This window comes from Amphiura filiformis, chromosome 19 (genome assembly GCF_039555335.1).
Source record: "Amphiura filiformis chromosome 19, Afil_fr2py, whole genome shotgun sequence".
In the NCBI taxonomy this organism is placed as follows: domain Eukaryota; kingdom Metazoa; phylum Echinodermata; class Ophiuroidea; order Amphilepidida; family Amphiuridae; genus Amphiura; species Amphiura filiformis.
In genome coordinates, this window is record NC_092646.1 from 9,878,124 (window position 1) to 9,899,709 (window position 21,586).

The 21,586-nt window shown below is 36.7% G+C and overlaps 1 protein-coding gene across 1 annotated transcript; it reads right to left on the reverse strand.

Moving 5' to 3' along the window:
- Positions 1 to 244: 244 nt before the first annotated feature.
- On the reverse strand, positions 245 to 21,568 carry LOC140140902 (vesicle transport protein SFT2B-like). The gene is made up of 6 exons (XM_072162655.1): positions 21,414 to 21,568; positions 15,067 to 15,153; positions 13,563 to 13,651; positions 7,526 to 7,643; positions 6,393 to 6,451; positions 245 to 5,090 (listed from the first exon to the last, which is right to left on the reverse strand). The coding sequence occupies exons 1-6, from the start codon at positions 21,489 to 21,491 to the stop codon at positions 5,021 to 5,023; spliced, it is 501 nt and encodes a 166-aa protein (XP_072018756.1). The 5' UTR covers positions 21,492 to 21,568; the 3' UTR covers positions 245 to 5,020.
- Between the last annotated feature and the right edge of the window lie 18 nt (positions 21,569 to 21,586).

Here is a 21,586-nt window from a genome sequence, read left to right on the forward strand (position 1 = left end):
AATGAGGGGTTTACTTTATGACAGACAAAAGGTAGACATGCTCCACAAAAACATTATTTGGAGTTTGAGCAACTATATTACTGATACAGGTGGCTGTATGAACATGTATTTTTGTAAGACCAATCTATTGTAATGTTTTTGTGAAGGCTGCCTGCCTTTCTTCTCTTTCGGCAAAAAGAAATTAGAGGCATATAAAAGTAAAGATTTGCCACATGGGTGCCTTTGCCTTAGGTACAATGAGATAAATTAAGCGTCCATGCCCTATTTGCAAGTGGGCTTATAAGGGAGGGCAGTTTAAGTTGGTGCCTAAAATTCCAGTAATCGAGACAGCCCATATGCGCCATTAGGTGAATCTTTACAGTATGCTTGCAGACGGAGTTCTACAGTACCCTACTTAAAGGATCATACACTGTCAATCCCGATTTGCTTTCATTCTTCTCTGATCTCATGATGTTGACCAAAGTATTTTTCAGTGTCCTGAACATTACTAAATGAAATGACACTCATCTGATTTACAATGCTAATTCTGTTTAAAGTATGATCCATTTACTTTTTAGTAGTGTACAATAAACATTCAAAATGTCCTGTAAATAAAAAAGGATGTGTTCTTTGGTAAAGCATAATAGCATTGAGATAAAAGATTGTGTAAACAGAATTCCAAATCATTCAGATGTTAAAAATTATGCCATTTGAAAGGTTTATTTGGTGTCTAGCTAATAAGCCCCAAGACATTTTACTTTCCTGAAAAGGGTGGCTGTCAATACATGTCATGGATTGGTAAGAACATACACTCTCTGCAGTCTTTTGAATATCAGCATCATATTAAAGTGCCCATCAAAGTGTATTTTCATATACAGTAATCATGGTAATATGGATATTCCAGTCGAAATCCATGGAAGTAAAATTACATGGAATAACCAAGACATTTCCTTAATCTTCCACAAAGGGAGTGTGAATTTCAAATGGGCTTACCTGAATGGGCAGCTCCATTTGAAATCTACACTCCCTGTGTGGAAGATTAAGGTCGTTCTTCCATAAGGGGTGTATGGATTTTAACTGGAATAACCCATTTCACCCATTTTCTCAAAATTGATAAAATCCGAATGATTTGCAATTATTTTTACACAAGTGAAGCTTAGAACTACAGCTAACAAAATTCTGCTCACATTTATATCACTTTCAATGTTCTTAATCGAGCATATTAAGAATCATGATTAAGTATGAACTTTCTTTTTGTATGTTTTATATACTAGCCCGTATGCAGCCTGAATAATCTCAACCTTTTCCAAATTTACAAAACAGAATTCCACAATTTCCATCAAAATATTTTTATCACTTACAAAAGTCACTCTTGGTCATGTTGAAAAAATATATAAAATTAATAGATTAGATAAAAAATAATGTTTGTTAAAATTATTTGACTGACTAAACTTTTAGTCAAAGATACTGTTAGTGATGGTGACAGTAATTAAAGTTTATGCAACAGTAAACCACAAAAATTAAAATGTTACAAACTTGTATCAATTTACCACAATTTGTGCCCCATACATGTACTCAAAGTGAAGACAAGATTATATTTGTGACTTAAACAAAATATAAGTTTTTGATTTCTGTGTAAATTTGTTTTTGATAAATCTCAAATCACTATATATACATTGTACAAAGTGAATAAGTAGGGCTATTACAGTTGAAATCCACGCACCCCCTATGGAAGACACGACCTTAATATCCCACACAGGGGGTGTAGATTTCAAATGGAGTCACCCATTCAGGTAACTCCATTTGAAATTTATACCCCCTATGTGGAAGATTGAAAGGGTATGCCTTCCATAGGTGTATGGATTTGAACTGGAATAGCCCCTAGTGGTAATGAATGAAACTGATTCCTTATATAATGAAATGGATTACAGAGTTCTAACCTCAACACTGCACAATTTCACTCTCATTTGGAATATTTTTGCTAAGCCCACTAGAATCTTTAGCAGAGGATGTAACCTGCAAATGCTGGGGTGGTGGGAATGGGGGTGTGGCCATGCAACAACATGATTCATGTCATCTTCCTATAATTTTGAAAACTTTAATCAGTTCATCATCAATTGTAGACCAGATATGATCACATGACTACATACTATCTGCTAAAAATGTCCAGTATAAGGTGAACATGACATACACCAAAATGAATGATCTTACACAAATACGGCAAAGGTCATTGGGCCAACTTATGGTACAACATATTTTAGTTGTTATAGTTTGATCAGCTCGTAATTGGCGGGCCTTTAACATTGCAGATTAATATCAATATACTTTATTTTGAGAATTATCTTGTGACATCTTATTCATTGAAGTCCTATACTTTGTCTACTTTCTTTAACATGCAAAATATAGGTCATACAGGTTAACTATATCACTCTTAGCATCTGTCTACTTTTCGGTGTAGTGATAAAAGTATAAATATCATTTAGGGAAAGACGGAACATGACACTGGACAGTGTGTATCAAATAACGCAGGTTAAGGGATAGGGGTCATGCTCCACCTACCGAACAGACCTCGACCTAGCAAAAAAGAATTCCAGATGAGTGCGAAATTAAGGTTAAAATGATATAATTACAAATAAAATATTAAATATGAGGCAGCTATTATTTACAATAATATGATAGTTATCATAATGGGCTATTTGAGTTGAAATCCATAATGGAAGACATAACTTTTAAGTCACCCATTCAGGTAACCCCATTTGTGCAGATTAGGGCCTAAGGTCATGTCTTCCATAAGGGGTATATGGATTTCAACCAGAAGAGCCCAATTATGTGACACAATCAGATCCACTCAGACCAAATAACCTTCTAATTTTGCAGTCCCTGGTTGTAATTTAAGTTATCAGCTTTTTATATATGTCAATTTTCTTGTGCTTTTCTCCTTATTTTTGTGTATAAACAGTGCTAAATCTCAAATTTCATTATTGCCAACTTTGGTCTAAATGGATCAGATCGTGTCACATATGTATGCGTCTTGTTTTTGTCAAAAAATAACAGTGTTTTAACTGTGATCTCCAAATACTTGTAAAAATTGAAATCTCAAAGAGAAGATTTTAAAAGTTTCCAGGCAACTAATTAGGTTGAGTATGTTGTAACATATAGAGCACCTTCCATAAAGACACTATTCTTTCATATATACATGTACTACATTTTGTGTACCTGAAAAATCTCCCCTATCTAGCGAACAACTGGCTGACATTATTCATTACACAGCATTTACTGAAAAGTAGAGCTGTCCCAGAGTAGATGAAAGGTTCCAGGGCCGTATTTTTACAAAATGGAGAAAAATGAAATTCTCCAACAAAGTGGGCCTCTAAAAACAGAAATTGGCTGACATTTGGGTTTCCTGACCCCCTTGCCATGGCCCAGGCACACCACCTCTTCTCCATGATGTGTGTACTGGTGTACACCATGGCACCAATGGAGTACACCATGGCAGTTCGACATACTACGTTCGACTGTGCAAAGTGGAAGTAATAAGGCTAATGTTTGATAACTGTACCTATGTTTCATAACCACTGAAGGTATAGATAGGACATTGTTTCGGTTGTAGCCCCCTGTTTAATTTATTTGTACTTGCTCAAGTAACATTTAACACCTATTTTGTTACACAATTGTATAGGGTTCTTTTTTTATCCTTTTTTATGAGCCAATTTAGATACTAAATAGTGTATTAATTAGCTAAAATGTAGCTATAGTGCCCTTTCCAGCATCCCCTAATCTTCATCTCAATACAATTTACATGTAAAATGTAAAGGTCCATTAAAAAAGAACCTCATTCAAGTATGACATAAAATTTGCACAAAATTAATTGGGCAAGTTCATAAGCAATGCGCTAGTTTTCGGAAGGGGCTATATTATTTTTTTATGTATTATGTGTCACTGGTATGTATGCTTTTAAAAATAAAATGTCTGTCCAAAACATAGATGACTGTTACATACCCAGCACTGTTACACCTTCATGTGTGTACTGTGGGCATTATCCACCTACTTTGCCACAATGGCCAAAAACAATGATTCAAAAACTCTTCCTATACCTTTGTACATGAGTCAAGCATTGTTTATCGGTATATGAATTCACAGTCCAGTAGCGTATACACATTTTGTAAGTGTAAACCGTAACAGTATTTTATTTCTCAGCATAGTTGCATTGGCTTGGGTCTGCAGCTTGGGTTCCGGGCACGCCGATAAGTTAACTCCCCGAGCACTACCTGCTGATCTAACATTCCCTCTGATTGGTCAATTACATGATATCTTCACTTAACAGCGGAATAGAGCTTTGCAAATAATTCACCCCAATTTTTTTGCATGGTGAAATTATTCTGACATTGCTGATTGGTCCAACTGATAATGGAAACTTCTTTTTGGCCAATCGGCAGGTAGTTCTCATGGGGTTAATCGGCGAGATAGAGGACCGGATGCTTAGTACATTGACCTCTATTCAGGAGGTATTTATTTACACAAGAGACATCAAAAGTAGGAAAAAAAAGTTTTCAATACAATGGCAAAATAATAAACTAATGAGCTTTTCTGACATGGCTGGCAACAAGAAACTTGGTATCGGATACCATTAATCTTATTACTATGTGACATAGACCACTCTGCAACTCTGTGTAACCATTCCTCAGAAAAAACAATCATGTTTCTAAAGCATTTTTCACCCTGATGTGGCAGTGACGTCAGTGCACATTTCATTGGGCGCAGCTACAAATCGCTTATGTTCGCTCAAAGCGCTGGCATACACATGCACACGCTTAAAAATGCCGCATAGATGGGCCCGCAAAACAGCTGTCTCAACGCTTTGACGTCATGCACTGCCACATCGAGGTGGAAAATGCTTTAATAACTATCCCTAATACAGTACTTGTTGCGCCACCCTGATATTAAAATGATTGAATTCACAGCACAGCACATACAACTTGGCCAAGTACTGTATGTATGTACAACAAAATAAATAGTATTTTTGTACAAATTGACATTAAAGCTATTCAATACAGGCACAGATGCATTTCCTCACTGCGTCTCTTGCGTACGGGATGTATGACAATGAGTACCTGGGAAGAAGGGAAAAACAAAATAGAAACAATTTTAATCCAATAAATATTATTGAAAGTAAACAACTACTGGCAAGTTGTTATACCAGTCATGTATATTATGCAAAGCAAAATTAGCATAGGTGGGTATGCCATTTTATATCAATCCATAATGTACATGTATATGAGCATCAAGTTATAAGTTCCCCCAAATGCTTTCTGAAATATATTGAAAAAATATTTTACGAAATGTCTAAATGTAAAAACGTCTGTGTAGCTTTATTTGTGCTACACATCTGAACCAATTAGAGCGTCAAACATCATTGCATTCGGTCACAATGGCTCATTACATAAAAATGGGCCATCTTAAAAGTTGCACCCGAGACCATGGCAGTTAACTTTCCAAACAAACACAAACTGCGAGCGTTGACTCCTATAGACTCAGACACAACTTTTAAAACAGCCTCTTTTTTTATATAATGAACCATTGTGACCAAACGCAATGATATGTGATGCTATAAATCAGTCCAGATGTGTACAGCAATAACCACTACACATACCTTTTTACACTTTTACATTTTGGAAAATATTTTTTGATTTATTTCAAAAAGCGTTGGGGGAACTTCTTAGGTTTCGCAAAGTTGGTTGTGAGATTACCATGATGTTTAGATTATTATAGGATATCTAGCCTACAATGTGAAGAGCAACATGAGAAGACGTCTGTGTTGACATGCCACCAGGATGTTAGCTAGCTACTTGTCCACCTGTCATTTTGGATGGGCAGATTGCTCCTGGGACAGGCAAAATTAATGGCTGCGACATATGCTCAATTCTAAAAATAATGCTTGAATAAGTTCTGTGAACTCAAAACAAGACCAGACAAATAAATCAAGGCTGTAGGAATAGCTATTTGAACTGACTGAGCAACCAGAAGGGGCAGAGGTCTGGTTTATGTTTTAAGGGTCAAATTTTGGACTGGAAGTTTTTGTCAAATTTTTTGTCAAATCCTTGCTAAGACCCTGCATGTCACTTCATGCACCCTTGGCAATACAGCCAAGTAATTTTGCTGTGCAATCCTTTATAGCCTATATATCTACCTCAAGTCACCAGCACTAGCTTTGAAGTTCAGCAGCGTGTTCTGCGTGTACCTACTTTTACGCGCGCGATCAACATGCCACATATGTACGCGCAAGAAACTAGGCTAGGCCAACGCAGCACACGCTGAACTTCAAAGCTAGTGCCGGGACTCGAGGTAGATATACAGACTATAATTGTAGTATGTGTGCAACATGAGCATTCAGCCTATACATATATTATACTTACCAGATAAATGCAAGAAATTGGCATATGCAAAATATTATAGCAAGGATGGCAATGTCCCACTGAAAAAAAGAAAGAAAAAGAGACATGTTTCATTGGTTAAATTGAAAGCATGTTGTTAAAGTCTGTTGCATGATTAACAATATCTTTACACAGGCTCATACCCATTTACCATGCAGCCTTCCCAAGCCAAGCTGGAGCTTGCTGCAGCCACAATGCTTAATCTCCCATTGAATAAGGGATTCCCCAGCAAAATTGTGAAAACATTTTAAAGTTTTTCATATTAAAATTGTTTCTTTATGAAAGCATGGTGGCCTAACGATAAGGGCATCTGACTCATGATCGAAAGGTTGCAGGTTCGAACCCTGGCAGGGCAAATGTGTAGCAAGACACTTGGGCAAGATACTTTGTCTTACAACCACTCCACCCAGGTGTATAATGGGGGCTGTTAGGGGTAGTCATATCAGCCTATAGTTGCAGCAGAATAAATGCAATGCCCTTTGATACCCGTTTAATTACGGATCCAAGGCGCTATATAAATGCCTACATTTATTAATTCAAAGACTGGAACTGAACCAATGTATGCATGCTCAGTATCCAGGACTTCAATGTAATGGTATAACATTGCTTCATCTATATGAAAAAGACATTTTCTGGCACAATGTCATAGGAAACTGCCATACATGTACATCAAGGAGGATATTACTTTTATGACAGTCAGTACAAAATTGAGATATTTTACAAGTTGTACAGGAGCATGCTTAAAGCAAACCATCTGTATGGTGCTTACAATAATTGTACTCTGACATCAAAACGGTGAGGCAGCTGTTTTGCACACGCATCTATGGGACATCTTAAAATGCGAGTATGTGTACACCGGTACTTTGAGTGACCGCTTGATATTTGTGCACTGATATCAATCATGTCAGGCTGCACTACTCCCCATTCCAGAAAAATACTGCACATATTTTTTTGAATTAAACAAAAATTATCCTGTTTAGCCAAATGAAACATTAGGATTTAGCTCTATCTCAATTTGGCACAACAGGATAATATTGTTATATAACCCAAAAATTTTAGTGCTTCATTTTTCTGGAATCGGGTGTAGTATACATATATGTACATTGTATACCTACCCATAATGCTGCACATAAAGTTAAAGCCAAGAACAGAAGTGCTATTAAAGTTGTAAATATCCGCTTCTCCTTGAACATATTTTTCATCTGCTTAATTGGCCCCATGAGGAATATAGTACTGCAATAAGAACAGAATAGAAACACAGGTTATGATACCAATAATTAACATTTATCACATGTCAAGTGCTAGGCTATGATTTCATTGGATTTCACTTTAAATGATGTGGACGGCTCAACGGGATAAAGATGTATATCCATTATCTGCTCAGTGAGTGATTGCTGCTAGATAACCCAGGACTCAGTGGCACAAAGACTTATATCCATTATAGTTGCACAATGAGAAAGGGTCTGTAGATAACCCAGGACTCTGCAGCTCAAAGACATATGTCCATTAGCTGTCATATAAATCAGGACTCAGTGGCACAAAGACTTATGTCAAAAAGCTGCCCAATGATAATGATCACAGCTAGATAACCCAGGACTCAGTAAAAAAGTATACGTCCATTAGCTGCTATATACACCAGGATTCAGCAGCACAAAGACTTATGTCCATTACCTGCCCAGTGATTACAGCTAGATAATCCAGGACTAGTAAACGAAATATGTTGTAGGTCTCGAGACCAGGTCTCGGTCTCGAGACCATCTCGAGACCTGGTTTTGCAGGTCTCGGGTCTCGGATGTCAAGGTCTCGGTCTCGGACCTCAAAAGTCTCGATCTCGGACCTCAAAAGTCTCGGTCTCGGACGTTTTTTAGTTCGAGACCTCAGACCTGTCGAGACCTGAAGAAAAAGATTTGACTTTCTGTTGTTGATCATTACTTTTTCCTTACCCTAAATTTCAATGAATGTTGAAGAAATTGTTAAGAATAAAGATGCAGAAATCATTTTTATGATACTGATGTATGAGGTTAGGGATTTAACAATATGTGACTCAAAAGTGAGCATGTTCGGATGTGAGCTTTAAATTTTATTTCATAATCATATTTCATAATCAAAATTGCTAATACTTCCGCCGCCACTCTGATTAAGCTGGGGTGGGGTACTCAGTACAAATGGCCATATGGGGGCCGTGCTGCAAACATGGGTAGCAATTTCAGCCTTTCGGAACATGTATATCAATGACCTCCTTTTTCTAGACCAAATTTGGTATTTGGATGGGCCCTTTTTTCAAATTTTCATGGAAAAATAGCTCAATTTTGCCTCCACTATAGCCAACATTTTTGAAATTTTCACAAAATTTGGAGGAAAAGTTGCAAAAATTAAGACACATTTTGTTAAATTTGGGTCCATTTTCTTGAAAAATTGGTACATTGATGGGTCTCCTTTCAAATTCCCAGCTGCACACCCCTACCCAAACCAAACTTGAGTATCCCCCGGGATTAAACCAAGGTCTCGGTCTCGGTCTCGGAACTTAGAGGTCTCGGTCTCGGAAGGGGTGGTCTTGGTCTCGGAAGGTTTGGTCTCGGTCTCGATCTCGGACGTGCAGGTCTTGGTCTCGGTCTCGGACATAGATGTCTTGACTACAACACTGAAAATTATATACATCCATTCACATGTTAATAATGCATCGGGAATACCAACCCTCCACATCTTGTGTGTACTGTATGTACATTTACACATACATCTGCATATATGGTCTGAACATTGGTACATGATGACTAGAAAAGAGGTCTATTCAATAAGAGTACATGTATATAAGGATGAAACAAATTCATGAACAAAAATGGCCTATTCCATTTGAAATCTGACCTACCCCTGTGGAAGATTTAAGAAAAATATTTCACAGAGGGAGTATGTTTTTGAAATGGATTTGGCTAAGTTTAATTATTTTGAAAATCATACTCCCCCTGTATACATTGTGGCTTTACCTGTATCTTCTACAATTGGAGTGAGTATTTCAAATGGAAGTTACCTAATTGTCTCTTATAATATTGAAATCCATACTCCTTCGTTTAATTCCGTTTAAGATTTTAGCTAAATTTCAAATGGAATAGCCCAAAAGAGGAAGAAAGGGGACAGTGAGTGTAGAATACAAGCAATAAGGCTAGGTTAGTAAATGGTAAGTTTCGTTTATAATATGCTTGGGAATTACACAAGTGCAAGGATCTCACAAATGTATAATTGAATGATGAGTTACCAAAAGAGGAAAAATCTACCAAGGGAGAACAGCCATAATGGTTCACTGAGCTCAGCCATGCTTTGCTGTCTTCGATAATGGTTCATGTTCACCAGAGCGTTCGATAGGAACAAGCGAACAATATATAGTTTGCTGATATGTATCAGAGCGTTCGGATTATAAACACATTAAAACAAGGACCGATCACACAACCATAATCTATTTCCTTTGTGTTCAGTAAGTACATAACGATGCACTCATCAAATTGTAAAGTGGTCATTTTACAAGCATGTCTGGGGTTGTGTCTGCGGTAGCAAACCGTAGAACTAGTGGGCCTTAGGATTAGTGGATGAAGATCCATAAATTTATGGGAATTGTCTGTCCCTATCAAAATTTGATGTAGTCAATCTGGTTAAGGTGGCACCTAAATCTCAGATAAATCCTGCTTAGGGGTACCTTTCAGATACAATCTTGGTGTTGCAAAACCATGCTAAATAAATGTTTTGGGTTGTTTTTTGCTCAGAAGGACAAATTGTGTGATGTTTTGAAAATCTCTGGTTGCGCATGTGTAGTACACTATGAAACTTGAGTGGCACTCCGGGGTGGTTCATTCACTTTAAACTTCTACAAGTCTGTGATTTAGGTCAAAAATGTCATGACCTGATCATGATGACAGTGATTTCACTCTCGTTGATGGAAGATGGAGTACCATCTGAAAATTCTGTGGTAGAAATTAATCTTGTGTTTGGATCAAAATCACAAATCTGCCAACACAGATGAAGTTTCATGAGGGTCTATGAATGGTGTGAAAACAACATGCATGGGGCTATTCCATTTCAAATCCATACACCCCTGTGGAAGATTTCACTGTCATCTCAATTCCAGTTGCACAGTACTGTTCAATCCAGCTGGAAAATGTTGCTAGTTTTGAGTTAAATTCCAGTTGAAGATTACTGAAATTTAGAAACTCCAGTTGAATAATGCACAAATTGGCCTAGTAAAATATGACAATTTTATTTGGAATTCCAAAATCTTCCACACATGTACCATTTTTTATGGATGGTTGGATGGTTGGATCTGAAATAATGTAGACAGTTGAATTTGGCTAGAATTCCAAACTCTTCCACAAGGGGGTGGTTTTCAAATGGAACAGCCTATTGTGTTAGTACTACCTGGTTAGTGCAGCTAAATTTCCAAGGGTATAGAAGACAGCAAACAAGCGTATATTGGCTTCCCCAGGTAATATCAAGAAGAAAGTACTCTGTATCATAAGCATGCAATAAACATGAAGTATTGAAAACGTGCAACTTAAAATAATACAAATACAACTGGCCATTATGGCATTAATGTGTTATGAACATAGATGATGATATTAAAAAACACAAGAAAGTTGAAAGTCAAGCAGGCTAACAACTATTATGGGATTCATGATCTTGTTCAAATGTACATTGCACATATGAATCTGAAAATCATGGTAAGAAACTAAAAGTTGATATTTCCCTCAAAAGTGCCCCTTTATCTTTACTGTCGAAAACTGAAGCGCTGGTTGAAGCAACTGGTTTCTATTGCTCGGAATAGTAGAAAAATAGTAGCTAGTATGTTCAAGCACTGTCACAGAATAATTAAACATCCCTCAAAAGAAAACATGCAGTATCTTGCTCTGCTTAGGAAGTAGTAGATATTGCCTTTTACTTTGTGAGCAGACTGATTCAATAAAACATCTGTCTTCTAATTAAGTAAGAAGGCAGTATTTATGTTGTAACATAGAAAACACAATGTCTCCCAAGAGAAGGCAGAATCTGTCTTGTAACATGTTCACTGCATTAATATTCTCTGAGCAGACCGATTCAAATACACTTGTCTCCAAGTAACAAGGCAGTATTTACGTTATAACATGTTCACTGCATTCTTACTTTCTGAGCAGATCGATTAATTAATCAACTGATTAAAAAATAATGTTGCCCAAGTGGGCCGTATTTGTGTTGAATGCATTCCTAATGATAAATTAGAAAAAAGAAGACAGAATCTGTGTTGTAACATGTTTGTAGACACTGTGTTTTACTTAGGGAGGGCAGATGAGGATGGACAGAACATATATACATGAATGATTTACCCATGATGGCGAATGTGCAGGCTCCCCAATAGCTATAGTACATCTAGCTAGCAAGCAACAGTGAGGGACTAAATCAATAGCAATGATATCAGTGTTAGGAAGGACATAGAATATACATGAATGATTTACCCATGATGGCGAATGTGCAGGCTCCCCAATAGCTATAGTACATCTAGCTAGCAAAGCAACAGCAGAGGACTAAATCAATAGCAATGATATCAGTGTATAATACAAAACGTGTGTAGTGTTAAAATTAAAAACATGACCACCACCAGTTATGATATCAATTAAAATATCATATCAAGACAGGTGTACTACATGCATGTCAGTGCTGGGTACCTCCCCTAGATTTCACAAACTCTATAAGGGCCCATACCTATTTACCAATGTACAGCGTTCCCCAGCGAAGCTGCAGCTTACTGTAGCTACAATGGTTTTAAAGCTCTCAAGCTTGAGAAAGCTGCACACTGGCAATTAGGTATGGGCCCTAAACTGGACAACCATTTATTTTGGACTGACACCCAGTCAATGCACATCAGGGCTGTCAACTCTCACGCATTGGCCATGAGTCTCACGCATTGGGTCACTTTCTCACGGTCTCACACCAAGGTAGTATAATCTCACGCCTAGGTAGTAAATCTCACGCAAAAAGCTAGAAAATGAGTAAAATCTCACGCATCGTCATGAATAATTTGTTGCCCCCCCCCCCGCTTTTCACATTCACGAACGCTGTGAATAATGGTACAAAATGAACATTGGAGTCGGCAAATCCCGGTATGCCTCTGTCTCACGCTAAGCATTTCCAAAAAGTTGACAGCCCTGATGCATATACCCCACATGTTGCCCAACCTTGTGTATGGCCGGTGGACTCACAGAAACACTTTGGGTTGGTGTGATGGCTGAAATATTGAGACTCATTTTACTGTAAAACAGTGACATGTATGCTTCTAACATGACATAGCTGTACATTGTTCAAATGCAGTATTGCATCCTGGGAAATGAAACTGGGGGAATGGGAAAACTTGCATAAAATTTTCTCCCCAATATAGCATGATTTTTTGTTCTGACCAACATGCAAGGAGGGAAATTGATGCAGCTTTTTTGTGCGCACATCCATAGCTTTGAGCGAACTCTTGCGATTCAATGAAATGTGCAATGATATGTCACTGCTATGCCAAGGTGAAAAGTTAGTCTCTATGCACTGTATCCGAGTTCTCCTCTGTCCAATTCCATGGTGTTAATGCTTGATAAATCAAAGTTAAGACTGATGTGAAGTGTGTTTGGAATGTACATATCGTTGTCTGCTTCACATACTGTCCTATTTCAAAAGGCTGCCTTTTGTGATTTTTCATTATTGTCATTATTTTGTGATGAGATTATTACTGTTTAACTTTGTATATTAATTTTGAGGGTATTACTATTATCACAATATTACAACCTCATGTCCATTCATGAAAGAGAGAACCATGCTCCAATATCAAATAACAAGATAAAATGCAACAATGAAAATAAAAATCACAAAAGGCAGCCTTTTGAGATACGACAGTCACAGTATGTGATGCAGACGATGATATTGCACTGTGCTTTAATATGAAGATCTTAGCTATGGACCATCCGCTATGTTAGCTACACATATGAGTAGATCTACGAGCTGAAAACTTACAATTTGCTAGATTAGTATGTAAATTATTTAATCATGGATCATTTCAACATGTACTTCTTGTATTCACATTTGTGAGCATTAATGATCCTGGTTGTGATAACATAGTGCATGATGGGTCCTTGACTCCTCGTTCCTATGACAACTTACCCTGATAGAGCTGTAAGGTTTCCAAAGGAGTAAAGCACTGCGAATAACTTGAGACTATTTTTATTTGGAAATGCCAGGCAGATGGTGGACTGCAATGAAATGAATATGATATTATGTAATTTGAGATGATGAATTGAGTCTTCTTGAGATGAGTCGACAGAAAAAAACAGATCTATAAACTTTTAAGTAGGGCCGCTGGGCGGTCGGGCATTTTGTTATTTTCTTTTGCAAATGACTATAAAAATCACCCAAATCTGTAAATAAATTGCAAATTTTGGCAATGTTTTTCCATCAATTTGCTCAAATTTTGTCAGGCACTGTCAAAATAAATCTACTTTTTGCCTAGAATTTCTGACTTTGTAAGTTATGAATAAGTAATAAAAATCCCGAAATGGAAAATCTGGGTCGGCGGGCCCGTAAACAGGGTTTTTATTTTTATATCTTGTTGCCTGATGAAAATTGAATGTTCTGTCTGAAATGTTTTTTCTTAATTGGCCTGCTGACAAATCAAATGGATGTGGATGTTGACCCCAGAGAAGATTTCTACCCTTCGCAGAATCCTTTGCAACATCCCACATTCGTGACTTTGCCAATGTCAAAACTTTTAATAAGAACCTGAAAACTCACCTATTCACCAAATGTTTGGACCTCCCTCTTGCATTTGTCCTTTTCCATGTAGCACTTTGTTTCTTCATTTAAAAAGTGCTCTCAAAGTCTATGTATTATTATTATCCCCTCATTACATGTACAGGTTTTCTGTTTTCATTTTGAGAATAGACTGGCTGAACATGGGTTGCTAGTCAAGAAATAAACACATTTTGCAAGATCTGGATGTGCTGTTGTGCTCTGTTCACCGAGGTATATTTAGTCACTATCGACCCATGAGGCACAACATATAGCAAATCAGTACAGAAAATTTGAATGAAAGAAATGCATTATGGGAAGTGTAAGACATCTTCTCTTGTTCACCCTATCATATCATCCCCAGATGAAAATATTGGATATTTCTAAATCAAATCAATCATCTCATAGAATGTGTGCATGTTTTCCAATATTTGGTACACGTTGGACTTTGGACTTGAAGGGGTATGCAAAGTGTGTGAACGGGTATGCACCTTATTTGTGTGTTAAGAAAACCCTGCTGACAGCTCTCCTAATACATCAATTTCTACATGCAAGGGCTGTTTCTCAGGGATTGCGTTTGAAGGCGCACAGGTGTGATCGCACACCTTAAATCGTCTGAGTGTGATTTATATAGCACAACTTAAGATTCCTACACTTCTTACAGAAAGCACACCTCACAGCCCACCTTAACATTTCCAGAAGTGCGATATTCATGTTAACATGTCTGTTATTTTCAAACACAATCCCTGGTTTTTACAACCCTGGTTCGTTGAATTTACAGAACTCAATGATGTTGTTAAATCACTCTTCTGACAGCTCTCCTTAGGAAAGTGACTTGTAATTCACCTATTATTTTCATATCTAAACCCTAAATACTTACTAATATTGACAATACACAGCCAACTGCAAAACAAATAACAAAGGCTTTTATTCTGGTTGACCAACTTAACGTTGTACCGTCATAAATCTGCAAGAATAAGAGAAATAAGTTGAAAAATTGGTGAAAAGGGTGGCAGTTTGCTGATAGGGGCTGAAGGGCTGAGGCCCCTAGATTTTACAGACAGAAATGGTACGTCACAAATGATTATTAAGCCAATTATATATTGAAATATATTTATGAATATAAATATGTATTGAAACTTTATGCATTTCTAACTTTATGTATTGAAATGTTATAAAAACAATGTTTGAATTAAATACACCTGTCATTTTTGGATTATTCCCTCTCCATCACTCTCTTGTGTGCTAGGGCAAAAAGAGATTTGTATTCCCCTTTTTACCTACCCTAAAATCTGAAAAAATAGGGCTGCATTTTGTTCATATTTCAATTTTCATATTTGATATAAAATACACAAAAATGTTGTGGAAATGTTTTGCTTGTTTGTAATTCGTACTGCTCAACTCGTGATATATTAAAAAACAAGCCTTACATTTGTAGAAACCATATAAATAATTGTTTACCATGGTATTTTGTGGTGAACTTGCATTTCTTGATATTGTTTGTATGTGGCCAAAAAAATTAGAATTACGTGGTTCTTAATTAAGGTGGCCCCCACACATAGGTGTTTGTAAATACAAATAATATGCAATGTGCAAATAAGCTCATTAATATTCAGAAATTTGCAAATAACATTACATTACATGACATAAAACTATGTCACAGCACATCAGGCTACCATCCAATCACCAAACCAAATTTAAAGTTAATCAGTTATTGCATTTCTGCTGCGCATGTCTAGTGGATTAATGAAAATGTTGGAAAAATATGCAAATAAGCTCATTAAGGGGGTACTACACCCCTGGCCAATTTTGTGCCTATTTTTGAATTTTTCTCAAAAATTATAGCGCATTGGTGACAAGTAAGATATGTATATTATAGGGGCAAGGACTACATTGCAACTACTGTACTGAAAATTCAGCAACTCAAGGCAAGTAGTTATTGATTTATTGATCAAATATTGGTTTTCCCTCATTTTTAACTGTACAATGTAACTCACAACTGCTGTCTGTGCTGAAATAAAATGTCCAGTACAGTAGTTGCAGTCCTTGCTCCTATAATAAACATATTTTACTTGTCACCAATGCCCTATAATTTTTGAGAAAAATGCTAAAGTAGGCACAAAATTGGGCAGGGGTGTAGTACCCCAAAGGGTTCTTAAGGGCAATACAATTTTTTAAAGGCCTAGTAGTAGTATGATATTACAAGTAGCTTGAGTGTGTTAGTCACGTTTGCTTGACTCGGTATAAACAGGGTACATGTAGTGAGAGTGAGAGTAGAACTTGCTTCCCTGATATAAATCATACCTAATTACTTCCTATGACAAGACTTGTATTCAATTTCAGCTTTTTTGTTTATGATAGACGGTCCTGTGTAACTTTATAACATCAAAGTAATAATTGTGTGATCAATTTCATTGTCAACGTTTCAACACTTTGTGTTACAAAAACAAAAGATTCAATGTCATCCCATATCCACATGAAACTGAAACCTTTTGTTGTTGCTTCTTTACACAACATGATATAATGTTTTTATATTATTCTGATATTACTCATTTGCTATGCACTGCCTGCATGGCCTGCTATGTACAATCAAATCAGTGCATATTGAACTCAATTGCATTTCTTTTAAGGCAAGTTATATAATACCGTAATAATTTCTTTGTAAATTGCAACTGTGCTGATTTTCTCTCCCTCTATGCGGTGTTGACTGCAGACAGCAAGTTTGAACTGTTTATAAAAATTCAAAATAATTTCAGAAGTATGTAAATTGTCTTGACCATATTTTTATTTGGAATCAGCATTAAAATGAGTACAAACAAGCTAGGATTGGTTCAGTGGTTCTTTTAAGATAGCTTGTACTTTTAAGGTGGTATTGGAGGCATTTTCTAGAAATTTGGAAATGTTTTGAGCATGTTTTAAACATATTATTTGAGTAGGGTAAAGTACACTGATCAATATGCTTTTTGTTTGAAGCAAATCGGACATACATTTTTTGTAACGGTTTTCATAATACATCAATATATATTTTCTTTGTATCCTATTGTTTTTGTCAATAATCAATATAGTTTAAGAGCTAAAAGGACTGGAAAGGCTCATTAATATGACATTTTGCCAATATTTTGCTAAAAATCAATGCATAAATGTTCAGGGTACTTTATTTTGCATACTTTTGCCCTGAAACTTGGTCAAAGTGTTTCTAATATGTCATAATGTATTGATTATAATTTATATAGTTAAGCGCCCCCGGCTTCACTACATGTATATAGGTTATGAACGCATATTACTTGTTGGAAGAGAAATTAGACAAAAAAATAGTGCACACACGCTGATGTTGATGCGTCTTAGAATGCACAAGCCCCGAAGAGGGGAGTGCATTAGATGTATCAACATCAGCGCAAGTGGATTTCTCGAGCAACAAGTAACACGTTCACCTATTTCATACACAACAAGAAAAAACATGTGATTTTTGCTGTTTTTATAACAAAATTATCACTATAAGTAAAAATATTGGAAAATAGAACTAAATCATCAACCCGCCTGAAAAATGAACCACGCCTACGCGACGCGAACACGTACGAAAGCACTGCGCGTAGTATGCAGACCCGGTGGGTTCAGTTTGTATTTAAAGGTAGGACGTATGACTGTTCCAGGATTTGAAAATGACCCCTATTTCACGGGGAATCGAGGACATTTGCAGCAATTTTACCCCCTCTTTTGCGCGAAATCAAGGAAAATTTTCCCCCAAATACCTCCCCTATTTTTATCATTTTGAGGACGCATTTTCATTTCACCCCCTTATCACGAGGAATCAAGGACATTTTTCCGAAATAAATACCCCTATTTTTACCATTTCAAGGACGCTTTTGAATTTTCCCCCTATTTCACGGGGGAAATGAGGACAATAATGAAAACTATAGCGGTAAAAGCGCGGACGAAAGTCCTAGAAATACACCCTATTTTTCATTTCAAGGACAATTTTGCTCTAAAACACCCCTAATTTGGACAATCGCGAACAATTTTGTCCTCGAAAATTCCGAAAATTGTTAGTAACTAAGACTCCTCGACCTCGTGTCGTGAACAAAATCTGAGCGCTGGGCAAATCAATTGTTCTCTCGATTATCAAACATTGACTTCCCATTGCAAACCGATGGCGATACTCTTCCGGTCTCGTCTTATCTTGTACATGTGAGCCCATCTCTAGATATGTTTTGCACGAAATAGTTTTTATCCTGGCGAATTTTATCAATATTATTACCAAAGTTACAGCTGTTTCATCGCTGTTTTGAGTCAGTTTTTTTAAGCAATCAGGTTAGTTTTAGTGTACAGTTGAGAGTCGAATTTTACTTTGGTGTCGAATTCAGCTGACGGTAATGCATCTATTCGCTATTGAAAAATTGCCTTGGTGCCCTTCTCAAATTTTCAACAGTTGCCTTGATGCCCTTTTGAAATATTACAAATTGCCCTGCTACCTTGCCTTTTCAGTGAAAATCCACGGCAATTATCAACTTGCCCTAAAAAAGTTGCCGTGCCCCTTCAGATCCTTAATTCGAGGGCTGATGCGTACACATTGTCAGTGAAGACTGAACCCACCGGGTATGCAGAATGCACATTATACACAATCAATGCATGGTTTGGATTTTTTTTAACGCTTGCTCTGATTGGTTCTCGCTATCTAAGAGTGTATGAAAATATAATGATAAATGCAAATCATGAAAATGTATTACCGGTATATGTGTGAAGCCGAGCACTGTATGTATAATATATCATAAGTCCAAATCATGAAAATTAAGAAATTTTGTAGGGTAATATTTTGCACTAAGCAAATTACTCCCATGATGGAAATTACAGGTTTTGCCAACTCAGGGAATGTTAAACCCACCCAAAAGATGATCAATGAAGATCAATTCTTAACTGTGTTGTGTGAATGTGAACATAGTACAATGGGATTAAATTATCCACAAACACCAAAACCCTGGTACATTGGGATTAAAATCATCCATGCATGCCCACTACTGTCATTGAGACAGTTCCTCTCTACATCCTTGGAGCCCAAAATGAACCCATATTTGTGATGTTTCTTATAATTTGTGGAACAGATGTCAATAGAGCACCCTGTAACTCGTATCCAATAATGTCATAATGATAATAAATTAATATGAAGATACTGAGTTACAGTTACTGGAACTAGAGTTTCCTCAACACATAAAAGTCAAATTTGTACTTCTTATACAGTAGGGGAGATTGGGGTTAGTTTTTCACAAAAGCCGATTACTTTCAAGAAACACTAACCATATCAGTATAAACATATACATATACATGCTACAAATACAGCCTCAAATTGTATTGGACCTGCTTATGATTATTCATATAATCCAATTTGAAAATTTGAAAAAAAGTGTTTCAACTAACCCCACCCCTGGGGTAAGTTGAAACATAGGGTAAGGTTAGTTGAAACACGGCTTGTAAAAATTTCAAAATAATTATTATTGTGTTGTTAGGGTTATACTTCCCTTGAAAGCACCCTTTAACATACAATCAGTGTGAAAAAATGAATAAATAAATATGTGGGAGTGCGGGTCAATACTTTGGACACAAGGTGACGAGTGTCACCATGGACCAAAATATGAGAAGCCTAAAATATTATAAAATGTACTTTCTGTGTGCACTTTTTGCTTGTATTAATTGCTTTTTAACCATATTAAAGCAATATTGAAGAAATGGTAAACATGTTACAAATTTTTAAAAAGTCAAATTTTTAACCATATTTTTCTATGTGATTTTCATGTGTCAACTAACCCCACCTCAAAAGTTTCAACTAACCCGATGCCTATTTTTACATTTCAAAGTTCATTACACAAAATAAGAAATACAATAAAACTTTTATTTAACATTATTCTGGGACTTACTACTAGTGCTTATGATACTCAAAAATAATCCCTGAATCTTCAAACAACATGGAGATAACGCATCTTTTCTGAGGGGTATAAAAATTAGTCAGTAAGTCAAAAAACAGATATTCCTTTCCCAAGCCAACACTGGTGGGGCATCAGTGCTGTTGCTAATTTGGTGGATGACCCTTACTAATATTTACCTATTACTAGGTGCCAGAATTTTACCAAATTAATTTTTTGTGTCAGAAAAAAATACAATGTTTCAACTTACCCCGCGTTCCAACTAACCCCAATCTCCCCTACGGCAAATGTTTAATGGATTGTAGTATAGGGTGTCTAGTCTACGTTTAAACGTTTCACGTGTAATCGCCCGTTAAATGCACCATCGCTAACCGTTTAAATTGATAGAAGAAAAACTTCTCACATAACTTTGGAAATTAAAAAAAAATTCTAAAATTCTAAAAATACCAAAAAATTACATTTGCAATAAGCTTTTTCTTCTGGGTAAGAATTATTTTTTTACATGCAACAGTTTATTTCTTGCAGGTTAGAAATTTGATAAATATTTTGAGAAATTCATAATAGTAAATACAGCTGAATGAGCTGATCACGACAGGCGATATCGCATCAAAAATGTTGCTAAAAAATTGCGAGTTCAATTAAAAGTTCAGACAAAATTTAGACTACGGTAGTCAAAACTTGTAGCAAATTTTACTCAAAAGATATATGGTACCGTAGGTTCATTGAAATATCTTTCATCCAAATTTCAACATTTTACAGAATAAATAACATGCGTTGCAAAAAATGTCAACGCTGCTAGACGATGTCAACGGCAACGCCATCGCCAGCAGGTCAAAATTTGGGGATCCATCGCGAGTGACGTCATGACGCGTCATGTCGACCGTGTCTGAGAGATGTCTCTAGCCTCGAAAGCTGTAGCCAACCACATCAAAGAGCAACATCAAGACTAACCAAGCACACCGCACGCACATTCCCTGACCGTCTGACTCCAGGAGGAATGTTGGCCAGTACTAAATCAAGATCAAGATCAAGATCAAAGCTAGCCTTCTCGAGTAAATCATCATGCTTGCATCAATATCATGTGCATAGCCCTATCATATCTCATGCTGGTTTCATACTACCCTGTCCCTGCCGCTTGCCGCCGCGCTCAATAAAGGCTTGTCATAGGTTGAAACGCTCTGCCGCTTGTCGCAGCGGCAAGTGGCAGGAAAGTATGCTGGAGGCTTTAGTTTTACATATGAACATGTCATGATAATCATGATAATTTAAATTTTAGGTAAGCTTAAAAATCATTTTGTAAACACAGTTACAGTACCTGTGTCAAAATATTTTCATCGTCTTCTCGCTGTGCTTCAGCTTCATCCGCATTCCAAAATCTTTTGAACTTATCCATTATTGTTTCAAAAGTTGGCTATTTTGGCGTAATTTGACTAGAGTACAGGCCAGATTGGAGTGAGTATTCACATACACTGCACCAGAGAAAATGAC

Bases quoted from the DNA above. Each gene is read 5' to 3' on its own strand.
- LOC140140902 (XM_072162655.1), bottom strand. From the start codon at position 21,491: ATGGATAAGTTCAAAAGATTTTGGAATGCGGATGAAGCTGAAGCACAG. The intron at 13,652-15,066 runs GTAAGTATTTAG...ATTTCATTGCAG, and splicing joins GCTGTGTATTGTCAATATTA to TCCACCATCTGCCTGGCATT. The intron at 6,452-7,525 runs GTAGGTATACAA...TCTTTTTTTCAG, and splicing joins CTTTATGTGCAGCATTATGG to TGGGACATTGCCATCCTTGC.